Source organism: Heloderma suspectum, chromosome 7 (assembly GCF_057233095.1).
Source record: "Heloderma suspectum isolate Gila_16-S chromosome 7, 16-S_ref, whole genome shotgun sequence".
NCBI lineage: Eukaryota > Metazoa > Chordata > Lepidosauria > Squamata > Helodermatidae > Heloderma > Heloderma suspectum.
Genome location: NC_139464.1, coordinates 15,616,298 through 15,633,596, shown reverse-complemented (window position 1 = coordinate 15,633,596; position 17,299 = coordinate 15,616,298). Strand labels below are relative to the sequence as shown.

The 17,299-nt window shown below is 42.9% G+C and overlaps 1 protein-coding gene across 3 annotated transcripts in view; it reads left to right on the top strand.

Moving 5' to 3' along the window:
- Nucleotides 1-17,299, top strand: part of SOX5 (SRY-box transcription factor 5) — a 738,693-nt gene that overhangs the window by 709,895 nt on the left and 11,499 nt on the right. For all 3 annotated transcript variants that reach the window (XM_084809162.1, XM_084809164.1, XM_084809161.1), the window contains 2 exons: nucleotides 5,068-5,176; nucleotides 10,648-10,821. In XM_084809162.1, the coding sequence (XP_084665288.1) occupies nucleotides 5,068-5,176; nucleotides 10,648-10,821 (283 nt within the window). The remainder of the gene's footprint in view (nucleotides 1-5,067; nucleotides 5,177-10,647; nucleotides 10,822-17,299) is intronic.

Genomic DNA, 17,299 nt, shown 5'->3' with positions numbered 1-17,299 from the left:
TGATTAGACTGCAACTCTTAGCTATGGACTGACAGCCTATCCCCGTAGGATTCCTAATAGCAGTGACAGAGGGAGAGAAGATGGATGCAGGAAGTTATGCTTTGCCAAATAAGGAGTGGGGGAGGATGATAGGGTAATGGTGGGGTGGTATTTGGAGGCCTTTTCTCAACAGAGAACTCAAATTCCAGTGGCACAGAGTTGGCCATGCATGTGGCCAAATGGATAGATTCAGAAGGGCTTCACTTCTTGGGTGTTCAAATTACTCAGAGGTTCATGGAGGGCAACAGCTGCCCTAACTTCTACAGGATCCTGATTACAAATTAATGATGGGGTGATCACCGTAGTCTCATAGACAATGAGTTAACAATTTGTTGTCTAGTAGAAACACTCTTAAAGAATGGCTTTAAAACCAAGGATGGAGGACTGACAGTAAGCAAAGCCATGTTTATGTACCCTGAAGCCCCACATGATGCAGAATTCAGTAACAAAAATAGAACTTAAGATGGAGGGCAGCAAAACAATGCCTCTCTTAAAATCCTAAGCAACCCAAAGAAAATATCAAACATGGAGAAGAGGCAAGGGAGGCAAGCGGTCTGGGTGGTGGGAGGTGACAGACTGAACCAGCATAGAACAGTCTGTTTGGGCGGGTGCATGAACCAGCCAATCTCCTTGAACAAAACTGAACAAAATGGTGCCAGTGAAAATAACGTTTAAAGGTTCTGATATCTACAGAGTGGAGGACCCTAGGACAAAAGGGCCATGAGGGGTCTAAAGACATTAGTCTTCCTGTGATTGGTTTGGAGATTTTAGTAGTAGGGTTGATCTGAACATTCTTTGTTATTTTTTTGACACATTCTTCTGTTTTCCAAAGTTTCTCAACCTCTTCAGAATGTGCCATCAACTCTCCTTCATCCTTTTGATGTTCACAGGTTTGAAGTCTGTTGTCTGCAGGCAAAGGACCCTGATTAAAGTATTTAGTTCCCATGACAATTTTATTACCTGGCCATAGACATCTTTTGGGAGGGAGGGAGGGAGGGATAAATCTTATATCTAACTACTGAGGGCAACATTTCATGCATTTGTCAATGTGGGCACTTATTATACCACAACCCATTTGTGTGTCTTCTGTCACCTTTTAAAGGCTGGCTTGCTTGCTTGCTTGCTTGCTTGCTTGCTTGCTTGCTTGCTTGCTACTTCACAGCATCATTGTACAGACAAAATGTGAGTGGGAAGGCTGTGTATGTCATCCTGAGTTCCTTGCAGGAAGAGTGGGGTAAAAATAAAATAAATAAATAAGGTGCAATCTTTCACCCTCAGTCAGCACATCAGTGTGAACTAGGGATATATGAGAAATTTGTTCTAGTTCATTTTTCTATCAGGATTTACCCAGTTTACATCTTCCGGACTGAACATGGACTCGGGCACAATCTGTGGTCAAAGCCCATACATTTCTGAGCTTGCAATGTGATTTGCAGACCAAAAAAAAAAAAAAGTGTTCAACAGCATGTGTACATTCGAAAAATGCACATGGAAAACATGCACACTTTTGAAAAATGCACACATACACACTTTAATCAATGGGAGAAGAATGGGTACTTTTCAAAGCTGTGCACAAATGATGCATACATTTGGAAAAATGCACATGAAAATACGCAGTGATTTTCATGTGAAAAACAAACAAACCCAAAGCTCGCAATCTAATACAGACTCAAGTTGGAACAAGCTTCAAGATGGAATTCAAAGAACTTCAGTGAGCTCACATTTTGCTGATTCACACATCCCCAGTGTGGACAACCCATATGTTCCTTCCCCCATATGGCTATTATGCTTATTACTATTCATGGGATTATGGCTCATTGGTTGACTGTATAGTTTGGATGCAGAAGATCCCAGGTTCAATCCCTGTTGTCTCCAGTTAAAGCATCAGGAAGCAAGTGAAGGGAGAGATCTTTTCTGCCTGAGACCCTGGAGAGTCACTGCCAGTCATAGTAGACAATACTGGGATAGTTGGACAAATCATCTGGCTGATATAATGCCAAACTCAATGTGGTGTTATATGTGTCTTTGCATTGAGTATGCATTAGTAGGTTTTTGATCTGTTTTTTTTTTAAGCATTGGGGGTGGGGGGAGCTGATAATTTTGGTGACCACAGCAGGTGGGTAGAGGAGATTTAATCTTTTCCATTCCTGTTGCAGTCCTGAGAAAAATCCCTTCTTTGAAGTTGGGGTTTGCTTTAAGGGAAAGTCTTCCATTGGTTGCAGTAAGGTGTATTACCACATTTTACCATAGTATTACATATCAGGTGGCTTTTGGGTTCCAATAGCTTTATTGGGTGGGCATGCTTTGCCATCTACCTTATTTATTTATTTATTTATTTATTACTATTGCCAATAACCAATAGCACTGGACTTAATACAACATCCCAGAAATACATTGGTGATCCTAGGCTCGAAACACACACCACAGACCCAAAGTATCATCCGTTAATTATGCCTTTTCAAAACTTTTCTGTTTCTTCCCCTCTAACCCCCTACTATGTCCCGGTAGAGCTTTTACTTGAATAGTGCTCCCCTCTTTGATTTAAGTTGCGTAATTTATGGATTATTGGGTCCTTTCTTTTAAACTCAAATAACCTGTTTTGCTCAGACAAGTGTCCCTGCTTTTCCTCTTGTGTGTGCCTGTGTCGGGGTTTCTTAACCATGTTATTTTGCTCCTTGCTTCAGCAGCAGCGATTGGTTAAATGTAACAGCTGGGCCTTCTCGGCCTTGGAGGCTGCTCCGTTATTTTATAATTAAAGCTTTTTGCGAGTCGCATTTCACCTCCCCCGCCCTACCGCCAACTCCCACATGCCATCCCTCTTCCTTCCCTCCACACTGAGATTGACTCAGGGTTCACTTAAGTCATGGCTCAGAGGGGCATAACAAAAGCATTGCTGACTGTTTTGACATCGCTCGGTTTTGGAGTGACAGCCTCTGAGAATTATCTCAACTTTCCTTTTGATGGTGACTAATTGAATTATTTTATTATACTGCATGTTTTAGTAGTGGGAGGTTAGGGGTCGTCTTGTTGCTGAAACAGAGTCTCTGTTTCCCCCCTCTCTTATCGCTTTGGTGTTCTGCAGAGGGAGGCAGCTGAAAGCCAGACAAGTTGAACTGTGCAACTCATGGAAATGGGAAGGCCACTTGCGCTTTCCACATTACATATGGGTAGCGCTGCAGTGCTCCCGTGTCTGAAAACATTTTGCAGCTGCGAAGAACACGGGTATCTTGCTCGGAGAAAGAAACAGGTCCTGCCAAACCTTCTTCCGAGGCCTCACAGTGGATGCACACTTCTCTGAGCCAAATACATGGCATTAATCATTGCTGCCTAATGTTTTCAAACCTAGGAGTGAATCGTAGGACATCCATGTTTGTAAACATACAGGGGACGCATGCCAGAGCTCTGAGTACACAATGGGATGTCTGAGACTCCCCCGCTGCCACATTGTGTACAACCCATTCCCAAAACTCAAGGGAACTCTGAGAGCAGTCTCTGATATAGGCCAAGGAGTAGCTGTTGGAGGGGGGATTGTAAGGGGAGACATGATGAAGGTATAAAAATTATGCATGGTGTGGAGAAAGTGGAGAGGGGGGCATTTTTCTCTCTCCCTCATAATACTAGAACCCAGGATCATCCCATGAAGCTGATTGGTGGGAGATTCAGAACAAATAAAAGGAAATCCTTCTTCACACAGCACATGGTTAAACTATGGAATTCATTCCCACAAGGTGTAGTGATAGCCACCAATTTGGATGGCTTTAAAATGGGGTGAGACAAATTCCTGGAGGAAAAGGCTATCAGTGGCTACTAGTCCTGATGGCTATATGCTATCTCCACTATCAGAGGCAGTAGGCCTAGTAGACTAGTTGCTGGGGAACATGGGTGAGAGGTGCTGTGCACTCATGTCCTGCTTGTGGGTTTCCCCTGGGCAGCTGGTTGGCCACTGTGTGCACAGAATGCTTGGCTAGATGGACCCTTAGTCTGATCCAGCACAGCTCTCTTCTTATGTTCTTATGTTGGGGATGCTCTGGTGTACATCCCCAGAAACAGAAATGTGACTAAGGCATGCTGGCACAGATTGTGCCAATTGTGCTCCAGCTGGCTATCTTTCCTCACCTCTGTGGGGGTTTTACCCATAAAACATTAGAGTGAGGGCAGGAGACCTTGTCCACACTCTCATTTGGCTTCAAATACCATCCTGTAGCCAGATCTCTTTGGCATCATGTGTCGTCATGAAATCGCATCAGAGTCAGAACAATGCTTCTTGTCCTCATCCTCACTTCTTGTGGGCAAATGAAAGAAAAAAAATTGTCCCCAGGAGCAGGGAGCATGATCATAGTAGTGGTGAGTGGGGGTGGAAACTTCACCCATTTTTCAGGGTGCTCTTGAAAAATCACCAAAACAGAGAGGTTGTGTTCACAGGGTAGTTATTTCAGCTCAGCCTTAACATTTGGCTATTTTCTCAATTGCCTGATTTGCATCTTAGCCAAGAATAGGGAAAAATGTATGACAGAAACAGTCCTGGCAGCCTTTTCATCTTCTGTATATTGCACCATTATATATTACAAGTTTACAAACATAAGTAACCAATTGAAACATCAGACATATTAATGCCTTCAGTGGCCCTGTGGGTTGATGAGTAAGAAACGAAACTAAATTCCCCTACAATACAATGAATTTTATCAGAACCACTAAAGCTGTTTGAGAAACATCCTAGTTGAGCACTCTGAGGAGTGTCAAACCAATCTGAATTTCACAAGCTTTTGAGGTTTACTCATCATCGGCTCATAAACTGTATTTTTAAATGGGAAGGGTGAATGTTCAGCCATAATACTTCCTACTTAACACCTCCCCAAAAATGATTGTGTTATTTTTCCCCTTTAATTTACTTTTCCAACTCAACAGTCTTCTTTCTTATTTGCTAATCCTCTTCCCCTGGAGAATCTTGCAAATTACCTATGAACTTTGCGGTTCCATTGCATGTTAATAAAAGGACTGCTTTGTGCCCTCTCTTCTTTCTCCACCCAGGACAAAACGACACTGGAGAACCTGACTCAGCAATTGGCAGTGAAACAGAACGAAGACGGGAAGTTTAGCCACGCTATGATGGATTTCAACATGAGCGGAGACTCTGACGGTCAGTAGCGAAGCAAAGTTGCCTTATTTCCAGCTGTGCCTGTGCATCCACCAGTGGAGAAAGAGCACTGACATCTTTGGTACTTCAACATGGAGAGAAAACACCCACTAAACAAAGCTGGTGAAATTATACCTTCTGTGGTGTTGAAGTGGGCAAATTTTCTTACCCTTGTAAATGGCGTTGCTAAGGCCAGGCCCAGCCAAGAAGCATCTTCCACTCTGGAAAGATGGAAAGAAAGAAGCAAACAGAAATGTCCCCACACTGGAGACACTCAAGACGAGGCTGGACAGCCACCTGTCGGGGATGCTCTGACTTGGATCCCTGCATTGAGCAGGGGATTGGACTCGATGGTCTTGTAGGCCCCTTCGAACCCTACTATTCTAAGATTCTATGAAATGGATTTGCGATAACTGAGATCAGATGGAGAACTGATGAGTTACAGATAGGGTTGTCAGAGAAATCCACTGCAGATTCAAATGAGGCCGGATTCTTTGGAGGGCTGGAGGCGGAACGGCACTAGGCTGCTTCTTGCCAGCCAGATCTGTTTGCCTTCTCCCTGCTGATCACCATGACTTTTTTTTTTAAGCCATCAGTAGGATGTACCTATAGACTTAGATGCAAATAGAGCCATTAATCTTGCGTCTAAGTCTATGTGTCCATAGGCTTATACGCAAGATTCACAGCTCTATTTTGTGTATAAGTCTATGGGCACATCCTGCCAATGGCCTTTTTTTTTTTTTAAGACATGGCGATCGGTAGGAAGGAGGCAAATGGATCTGGCCAGCAGGAGGGAAGGTAAGTGCCCCCCAAGCCGAGCAGGGGAGGAACGGATCGCCTCCTCCCACCCATGGATTGCCCACCGGAATGGACGGATGGCTACCCCTAGTTACAGAGCTAAGTGGCCATGGGACAGGAGCACACTAGGATTATAGGAGCTTCTTTGGGTTGGATGGAGCTTTTATGGCACTTTCTCCCTCTACCATTACAGAGGTGTTAGTGCATGAAAAGGCAGATGATCAAGTACTTATTTCCTTGTTAGGTCTGATTAACACATTACATTTTGTTTAGATGTCCGCCTAAAGGTTTGGGTCCAGGATCTGTCCTCCACTGATAGAAGGGCTCTGCTCACAGAAGATGCCTCATCCTGAATTTCAGAGATCCCCCCTTCACACACACACACAGCCCACCCCACAGTCACCCCATTCAACAGACTGACCCTCTCTATAGCATTTCCAGGGAGCTGGAGGAGCCGCTGTGGTGAACAGGTGGCAGAGAAGTCTGCTTCTACCAGCCCAGTTGCACACAGCTAAATCTGGATCCAACCCAAGGTGTTTTAAAGATATACTTGAAAATGTACAGTGTAAACAACATGGGAAAAAACCCTTGTGTTTGCATACAAGGCAGGTATATCAGACAAGATCAGCCTCCAATGGCCTTCTGTCTGTCTCATCAGCCAGGACAGCTAGGAGAGGGTCTTCTCTGTGGTGGCCCCCACTCTGTGGAACTCCCTCCGTAGGGAACTCCGCCATGCCCCCCTCTTTAATGAGCTTTCACCACACATTGAAAAAGTGGTTGTTCAGGCAGGCATTTGGAGTGAGTTAGGCTATTTTTAGAAATACGATGTTTTAATGTGGAATTTTATTGTTTTAAACTGTTGTACATTGCCCAGAGTGGCCAGGTGACCAGCCAGATGGGCGATTAAGAAAATAAATAAATAAATAAATAAATAAATAAATAAATAAATAAATAAATATCATCTGCATGCATACACTCACTAGGGAGCCAGGAATGGCTGTGGATTCCTGCTGGGTGTGCTCTCAGTGGCAACATCTGAAAAGATACCTTTAGAGTCCACTTGCAAATAGAGAAGGCTCTGACGTCTGTCAGAGGGTATTTATGTTAGTTGGCAGAATGAAAGCTAGGGTTCTTTCAATTAATTTCAAATGATAAGGGAAGAAACTTTTACTGGGCAAGATTGGGTAGTTCTATTAATTAAGCCCTAAAAGGTTTAGGGCCACTGTAAGAATACATGGGGGTATGGGGTGTTATATAGATCATTGTGTTAGATGTAAGTATTGGAAAACATTATAAGAAAGTAGATGTTTTCCCACTTTGAAAACCATGGGTGCAATCTTGAAAGTCCTGTCAGTAGAGCTAGGAGGAATCTGTTCTCTTATCCAAGACATCCAATATTTAAAGCATTCCCAACCGATGCCAAGTGAACGTATCATCATGAAAGCTACCGATGCATGAGATTCCACAGCATCCCTAAATATCAATTCCAGTGAAGTACTTCTCTTACAGTTAGAAAGGCCTCACAATTTGGGCAAAAACTGCAGGGAGGGGATTTCTGCAGATGAATCCTTCTACCCAAATTTGGCTGCAGAATTTCCAGGCCATGAGCCACATTCTGCCCAAATTAAGAGGACATCGGACTTTCCTGATCATGAGCACTACTAGCATGGGCTTATGATGTCACAGGAACTACAGTTAGCATGAAGCAATGCAACTCTAAATGCAGAATGCACAAAAAATGAAAAGAGGGGCTCCCACACAGGCTGCAGCCTTTGTGATGTTGATGAAGCACTACCTGCCATCCTTGCATTTGCAAAATGACTTTCTTTTTTTCTTTTGCTACACAACAGCATACAACTCACACCTCTAGGCCCTAGCATGAGATATTTATTTACTTACTTACTTACTTATAAAAGTTTAAACTTATAAAAGTTTAAAATTACATGATAAAATAAAAGTAAAAAAGCAAACTAAAACCTAGTAGCAATGCTAAGATTTAAAATAGAGTGATAGCTTTAAAACAATGGAACCCATTACACTGGAGGCATTCAAGAAGATGAAGCTGGACAGCCATCTGTCAGGGATGCTTTGACTTAGATTCCTGCATTGAACAGGGGGTTGGACTCCACGGTCTATTAGGCCCCTTCCAACCCTACTATTCTATGATTCTATGAAATGGAAAGACTAAAATGCCTGAGAAAATAAGAAGGTTATTCTTCTTATAATGCCTGGCATCGGAAATAATAGCTGGCTAGCGAACTGATCAGCAAAAATTCAGATAAAATTCAGGTGCCCCAAGGCAAGAACCTATATTGCTATTCTAATATTACATTACTCAGAGACAGTGTAACAACTGAGATGATGCCCATGCACCAGTTTCTTCACTTACCTGGTTGGTGACACTTATCTGGTCACCACACCTAAAAAATGATATGGTAGAGTTGGAAAAAGTGCAGAAAAGGGCAACTAAAATGATCAAAGGGCTGGAGCATCTCTCCCCTATGAGGGAACGTTACAACAGCTGGGATTGTTTAGCTTGGAGAAAAGGCAAGTAAGGGGAGACATGATAGAAGAGGTCTACAAAAGTATGCATGGGGTGGAATAGGGAGACATTTTCCTCCCTCTCACATAATACTAGAACCCAGGATCATCCCATGAAGCTGATTGGTGGGAGATTCAAGACAGATAAAAGGAAGGGCTTCTTCACACAGCACATAGTTAAACTATGGAATTCCTCACTTCAAGATGTAGTGATGGCCACCAACTTGGGTGGCTTTAAAAGGAGGTTAGACAAATTCCTGGAGGAGAGGTCTATCAATGGCTACTAGGCTTGATGGCTATGTGCGACCTCCAGTACCAGAGACAGTGAGCCTGTGTACACCAGTTGCTGGGGAACATGGGTGGGAGGGTGCTGTTGTGCTCATGCCCTGCTTGTGGGTTCCTGGTCAACAGCTGTTTGGCCACTGTATGAACAGAATGCTGGACTAGATGGACCCTTGGTCTCATCCAGCATGACTCTTCTTATGTTCTCATGAGGGGTGGAAGAATGGGCATGTTCACTTCCTCTCTGCTATGCACAAAAGGTAACTTATGAGGAAGGAATTCTATGTGGAGGTTCCAGTTGTGTGGTTCCACAGTGAGGGAGTGGGGGAAGGCATGTGTACGCACTTGGGGCTCTGTGTGGACTGCCATCACACACTGTATTATGAGATGGAGGGAAGGGTACAGATCCATTTCTCCAGTATGCTACAGAACTGCAGACACAGGCCATATATTTCAATAATAGAAGAAGCAGTCCTGAGTAAGGATGGGCGCACGAGTGACATTCAAGAGTGCCAGGATTCTCTGAACGTTGTCTCACCGCACCCCTCTCATGCCCAATTTGCTCTTGCGATGGCTGCTTGCTTTTTGCAAATGGAGAACTTACACGAACTGAGCAGCAACTGAGTGGGAGATTTGCACAGATAGCCCCCAATTTGCAAAACTGTCCTCCATAGACTAAAACAGGGCCAATCCAGTCTACTGAGGAAATGCACGCAAATTAGTTCGTTTGTGCAAACTGAACTGGGAATCACGAATGAGACAAATGTGAGGATATGTTTGGAGATTTGCGAATGTTTTCAGCGGATACATGCTCACACACTCATTTTCAGAGGTTTGAATGGGGCTTGCCCGCATGTTTGGCCATAGCTTGGCCAGGATGGTGCAGGCATTAGTAACCTCAGGACTGGATTACTGCAATGTGCTGTATGTGGGGCTGCCTTAAGGCTGCTCCAGAAGCTGGAGCTAGTGCAGAAAGCAGCAGCTCAGCTGTTGGCAGGAGCTGCTGCTTTTCAGCATGCAGCTCCTTTGCTGAGGGAACTGCACTGGCTGCCTATTCGCTACCAGGCCAGGTTTAAGGTATTAGTAAAACGGCATCCCTCTGGGATTCAGTAATGACTCGGTGCTTGCACAAGAGGAGCCTTTCCTTTACTAGTGTACAAAGCCCTAAACAACTTGGGACCAGGATACCTGAGAGAGCACTTTCTCCCTTACCAACCTGCCTGTTCACTGAGGTAATCAAAGAGCATGTTTCTGGTGGTTCCACATGGACCCATGACCCGATTGGAGTTCACCAGGAAAAGAGCCTTCAGTGTGGTGGCCCCCTTCCTGTGGAATTCCCTGCCTTTAGGGTTAGGGAGGTGCCAACATTGGGTTGCTTTTGGTGCCTCCTGAAAACACTGTTATTCAGGAAGCCTTCCTTGAGTGACTGGCCATGGTTTATTAAATTTGGTTTTATCAGAACTCTGTTTCTTAAAAAAAAAAAAAAGTTTAGCATGGTGTTATTATTCTTTACCCTGTCTACTCCCCTCTGAGGCCTTTGGATGTGGAGTGGTATACAAATACTGTAAATCAATCAATAAATAAAAGGGAGTTGGACTCAATGGTCTTATAGGCCCCTTCTAACCCTACTATTCTATGATTCTATGAAATGTTTTGTGAGCAAAAACAACCCTCTCATACATCCCTAGTCCTGTTTCTTCTCTGATTGCTGCAAGGAGAAGCTGTGCTGAATCTGATTTAAAGTCATAATTCAATTAATGTGCCCTCTCATTGATAAGGTAGCAAACCACAATGAAATTATGCTCTTTGTTCCTTACCTTTACCCCCGCCCCCCTCATATCCCAACTTTTTAGGAAGTGCAGGGGTTTCAGAATCTCGGATTTACCGGGAATCCAGAGGGCGTGGGAGCAACGAGCCGCACATCAAGCGCCCAATGAATGCCTTCATGGTGTGGGCAAAAGACGAACGAAGGAAGATCCTACAGGCCTTCCCTGATATGCACAATTCCAACATCAGCAAAATACTAGGTAAGGAAATGAAGCAGGAGCAGTCGATATCCATCAGGACTGTTGGTTCTGAGTAGGGATGGATGGATCACATTATTTCTGGTCCATGTCAGTTTGACATGCGTTCATTCATAAGTCTGTTCCATCACATTTTGTATTTAAGGACATATTTTATATTATTACAAAATAAGCATCTCTATATGTCTTCTCAAAGTATGCATTTCTAAACATATTTGATCATAAAACACTTAGGAACTGTATCACAAAAGTTGGAGAAGTGAGAAATCCTAAGGATAATTAAGGAATGCTCTCCCCATTGACATTCACCTGGTGCCATCATTGACATCTTTTTGGCACCAGGTTAAGCATTTTATTGTTAGTTGTTTTATCCAATGCTGGTATTATATTGTTAATTGTAGCTCTTTCAAAGTGTTTCAATTTTTTGTATGTTCAAGGTTTTACATTATCTTTTTATTGTGCTGTAATTTTTGTAAACCATCCAGAGAGCTTTGGCTACTGGGCAGTATAGAAATTAAATGAGTATATGAATGAATGAAAAAAGTCCCAATCTGCGCATTAATCTGGGAAGTTTGGATCATGTTAGTTTGCATCTGCGTTCATAACAACTGAATGCCTCAAGCATCTCTATTTTTGAGTGGTGATATTCTGACTTGTCATCCAGTTTCACATAAGTCAGCTGATGTTTTGACACCAATCTAGTTCCACGTAGCCCTTTCTACATGTTACACAAAATATAAGAACCCTGCTGGATCAGACCAGGGGCCTATCTAGTCCATTTGATTGGACGCTGTTTCCCACAGTGGCCAACCAGATGCCTAAGGGAAACTGACGAACAGGACATGAACTCAGAGCATTTTCCCACTCATGCACCCCACCAAGTGGTATTCAGAGATCTCTGATCTTGGAGGTAGCATATAGCCATCATGAACAGTAGCCATTGATAATCTTATCCTCCCTGACTTTAGTTTACTATTTTCAAGGAGTATTTGTTTTGTTTCCTGTATGAGGAATCATTCAAATACGTGACATCCTTCTCACAATCAGAAGTGATGCCATCCAGAATTCTCCATTTCATTCCTCATAATGTGTAGCTTGGCTCAGTCTGACCTGTGAAATTCAGCCACTGCAGAAATGCCCTTAGGAGCAGGATTAGCCACTGCTATTGATTTCCCGTTGAACAGACTCGCAGAGGCCCACATACTAGTTGTTGGTTATAGATGGCAGGTAGGATGGCTTTAACAGGGCGCCTGAATTGATTAGATTAGTCAGAGGAAAGCAAGATAAGGAGTGTACATTTGTTCCAGGGACGATAAAACTTATATATGCCAGCGGAAAGGATTTAAAGCCGGTTACGGCTGTGAGATTAGGCATATGAGTTGGGAGGCAAGCAGTTTGGTCCAGTCTCTGGATTTAAGAGTGGTGCTGATTAAACTTGCCTTTAAGTCATCATCATCAGAAATTGGTCAGATCACTGTGAACGCCCCCCTCCCACTCCACTACTTTTCATATGGAAAGTACAAAGGAAGTTTGATGTTTCCCCATCTTAACTGATTGTTTGGGATAACAAACTCCAACAGCACACTGCTAATTCATTCCACTTAAAATAGGCACTTGAGCTGGGCTGACATTTTACTCAGTCTCTAGGGGATCCGCGTTGACATTTTAAAGGGCTTCTAAGCATTTTATAATACCCTCCAAATCTGGTTTTAATAAGCCATTTCGGCTGAAATTTTTAACATAAGGAATCACCTTTTACTGTTTAGTGCTAGACTGGGCCAGTATGTGTGTGTGGGGAGTGGGGGGAAATGCAGCTAGCATATCGAGAGCATCTTTTTCTGATTAAATATACAGTAGGTGGAGTACAATGTGCAAATCCATTCCAGATTCTCGTCGAGATGACAGTCCTGCTTGGCTCTCAAACTCCTTGCACTGTGAGAACAGTGAGATTTGAAAGAGAGAGAGAGAGAGAGAGATCATGTTCCTTTGAAACATCAGAGGACAAGGGAGAAGGAATCTCTTCCTCCTCTGCAATAAAGAGGGGTGAGACGCTCTCCTCTTTCCTGATGAAAATGTTGCAAAGGTCCTTTCTGGGCTGTCAAAGGCCAGTTTTTGAACTCGGCAGGGAGCTCTCTATTAACTTGGGGAACAAGAGTGACTAGAAGCTCACAGATTAACCAGGTATTCGAATCCCTTCGCAAGAAAGCCACAATTGTTCTAACTCACCTTCATTTTTTCTTTCTTTCTTCCTGGCATTGCACTAGGGTTAGATGTCTGAAGTGTCATTGACAGTGGGCTAGATGAGGTTGTTGCTTAACCAGGTTCTGTAAGTGTGTGCATGAGAGTACAATATCAAAAGCATCCTTTTGGCACTGCCATTCTCAACATACTAGATTTTGGCACTGTGATATTATATTCTGAGCACTAAAAAAAAAGTAATAATATAGACAAAGCATGGATTTGTTAGAAAAGTCATCTACGCACATGTTTGTCACCCATCTGTTCACTGATGCATAAAGATGTGTATCAGATTTTTTTTCAACAAAAAGAAAAATGACTTATGAAGAAACCATGTGATTGTTTTTAAAAGGTACATCAGCCTCTCAGTGTTTCCACTCTTCCTTGTTGAGGTTTTCTTTGTTTCTATTGAAGTTAATTTAAAAAGAGAGATTTTCCATACTCTGAGACTTCTGTAGGAGAGGGGAGAATGTGAACGAGGGGGCTTTTGATAGCTGGGGCCTGTGTATAGTAAGGTTCTCCTCCTCTTGGAGAAATGTGGTACACTGATAACATCATAATCACCAGCATCATTATCATTGTTTATTATTTGTCTATATCAGTGATGTATGTGGGGATTTACAAAGAAAATAAAAAGGTCCTTGCCCCAAGGAACATACAATCTAACTTGCTACAAAGTGAGAAGCACGGGTAACAAAGGATTAACATCAGCTGATGTGGTTGTACATCCTATTCATGTTCAAGCTCGATTTCACTCAGGTTCTCCTTTTTCAACTATTAAATTTGTTCTGTCCTGTTTCTACATTTGATTTTTATTTTTGTTTAGTCCACATCAAAATTCATATGTATTTTTGTGTGAATTTTTCAACATATGTGCATTTTTGTACACACTTCTTCAAATCTACACATTTTTGCAAGTGGTTTTTCCATTGAATAAAGCATTTTGTGCACATTTTCCCAAATATGCACACTTTTGTTACTTACTGTTTCAAATATATATGCATTTTTGTGCACACTTTTTCAAATGTACATATTATATACACAGTTTCTTTTGGTGAACTGCATCGCAAAGTGCAGAAAAGTACAGATTTTGACATCTATGTCTAGGTTTAGGACGTGCAAATCTGATAAGTTTGCATTGAAATGTGTGAACCCAATCAATTTCTCACGCATCTCCAGTCCTTATAGGCTTTGTTTCTGTTAGACATAGGTAGGCTTTGTATCAGTGGAGGATGGGGATGAGAAGGTGAGATTCCTGGCCACACCTGGAGGCACATGAGTCAGCCACTTCACTGAAGCTAAGCAAGTCTGGGCCTGTTCAGAGCCTGGGTGGGGGAGCGCTTGGGAACCCTATGTACCCTACCTTGAATTACATCATGGAAGAAGGATGACATATAAAATGCATTAGGGCCAAATTAGTTGTGACATTTATTGCATGAATGCAATTGACATGCACGTTTGTGTTATGTAGGTAGCAGCAGTGCAGAAACCAGAGCAGCCACATCACCCTGGAGAGGTGATGGATTTAACTCTTTCTCTCCCTACCACAGTCCAGACAAAAATTACCTCCCTGAAGCTGTGACTTACCTTTCAAGGAAAGCTCCCAGTCATGCCAGTGGAGGCTTCCCTTGAAATGCACAGAGCAGCTTTGGCGAGGCGAGTTAAACTCCACGGAGTTAAATTCCATGGTCCCAAGGCTGTTCACACTTCTGCACAGCTACTATCTACATAACAAAAAAAACCATGCATGTTAATTGCATTCACAGAATTAACATCACGATACCTCACAATTAGTTTGCCCCTAATTAATTAAGTCAAAGGCTACATGGAAAACAGTGGGTTTTGAGGAATTGATACAGAGGGGGGCAGTTCCAAATCCCTGCTTTGCCATGGGCAAGTCACTATTTCTTGGACTAGTCTACCTTGAGATAAGAATGAGAAAGCACTTGATGCACTGAAATGTGCTTCAGAAATTATTATGGAAATCAGCAAGTGAATTGCTTGTCACGATGGGCTAAGTGTGGCCAGAACACACTCAACTACTAGGCAACCATTGCTAGGGCACAGGTAGCAGTGAAAGCATATGACTAGAGAGGCTGTCACTGCCATCAGTCAAGGGAGGAGCAGGATTAAGGACATAAGAAGAGCCCTGCTGGATCAGACCAAGGGTCCATCTAGTCCAGCATTCTGTTCGCACAGTGGCCAACCAGCTGTTGACCGGGAACCCACAAGCAGGGCATGAGCTCAACAACACTCTCCCACCCATGTCCCCCAGCAACTTGTGTACATAGGCTCACTTCCTCACTGGATTGTTCTGGGTCCCTTGATGCAGGAACTAAACCTGTCCCCACCCATCTCTTGCCCTGTTGTTAGGGTAGTCTGGCTGTGCTTCCTTGTGATATTCTTCAACTTCCTCATCACCTGCTGGAGGGGAGTCCGTGTGTCTCTCTGTGCTACATTGCCTTCCACTTGTTGGATTCCTGTTTGGTTCCCAGGTCCACATTTGGCCCTCTCAAAAGAGACGGGTGCATAGCATTACACCCACCTAGCATGACAAGTGGAAAAATGGGTTGTTAATAATATAATAATGAGACTAGTTGGTTTTGGTGTTTTTCTTGGAGTGAGGGTGAACAAGGAATGTGTTATAAAAGGGAGGACATTTAAGCTTTTTGTGTATTAAAAACTGTCTAGGGGGTATAATGATCTAAGCATAGTACAAGTAATAGCATGAGCTAAATGTAGCAAGTAGGAAGGACAACACTGTTTCCCAAGTTATAGTTTGATGAGCCCCCGCAATATCCTTGCGACACTTTCCCAATTGGAACAGTCGAATGGAATAATTTCCATCCGACGTTTGTTTTCACAGCCAGACTCATCTCTGTTTTCCCAAAGAGACTGAGTGCTACAAGGCTTGACTGAGTAATATCCCATTGGATCATTTCTTTTCTTTCCCCCCCCAAAACTCCCAACCCAGATTTATGAGTATAATGAGTATTTTTTTAAGAACAAAAATCTCCCCACCCAGCTCCTCTAGGCAAAGCAATCTAGACAGCAAATGAATATTGTTCCTCCAGTTGTAATATTTTTCTTTTCCCAAATGTTTGCAAAGCATTGCTTTAGCCTTGTTTGCTCATGCAGCAAGAAATGCTTTTCCCTTAAGAGGCATAACTTTAATCACTTGTGTCACTCATTCTTTGAGACCAGCACAATCTGCTGATATAGTGTATATGGGTTATATCCAATGTTAATCCTACTTAGAGTAGACCCATTGAAATGAATAAGACTTAAGTTAGACTAACCCTGGGTGCAACCCAATATGTGTTTGTGTGTGTATGTTCGCACTTGTATTTCAAATAACAGCAAGGACCTTGGATTAAACTAAATGACATTGTTTACTACTACCACCACCACCACTACTACTACTATTATTAATTCATCACTGTGCATGGCCCTTTGCAACAGAGGTAGGCAGACATCAGATCTAGTTTGTTGTTTTTAACTAGGAACCCAAGAATTCTGAACCTAGGAATTTGTTTTGAGTACCAAAATTGAAGAGAGATCACAGTTCTTCCACACACAAATCCACTTCTGGTTACCTCGAGCATTCTTCATTTCAGCACTATAATTTAGGGCAGCAGTGGGTAGTTATTTTGTTGTTGCTATTGTTAAAAAATTGGGAATCAGAAATCTCTGCTGATCTACTGCAGATCACCTAGACTTCTACTAATAGATCTAGATCCACCTTCTGCCCGCCCTGGCTTTACCAAGTAGAGGAGGATAGATCCTTGCTCAAAAGGGAGACAATAGAGGAAGAGGTGAGCAATTGAAGCAGGGGTTATAAAAAGGAAGAATATGCATTTATTTCCATCACATGCATTTAGGCTTAGTTACAGTATGGTATGGGGGTTTACCAGTTTATGTCAAATGCTTCCTGGCAAAGATTGGTTTTGAGGAGGGATGTGAAGGAAGAGAAGTGGCATCATGCCGGTGTTCTGGGAAGATGTTCCAGGTATAGGTGGCAGCAAGGGAGAAGGGGCTATTATTAGTTCCTTTCTTAAACACCTTCAGCCCACATGGCCCTTTACGGGAGAACTTAAACAAAATATAAGTTCTGCCCTAAGGAGCTTGAGATCGAAATTTAGACTGGGAGGAGTGGGTGGGACACAGCAAAAGAGAGAACAAGAGGGGAGAAGCCAGGTTCTAATGCAGTTACACATTCTGAGGCCTCATCTACCCATCCCTT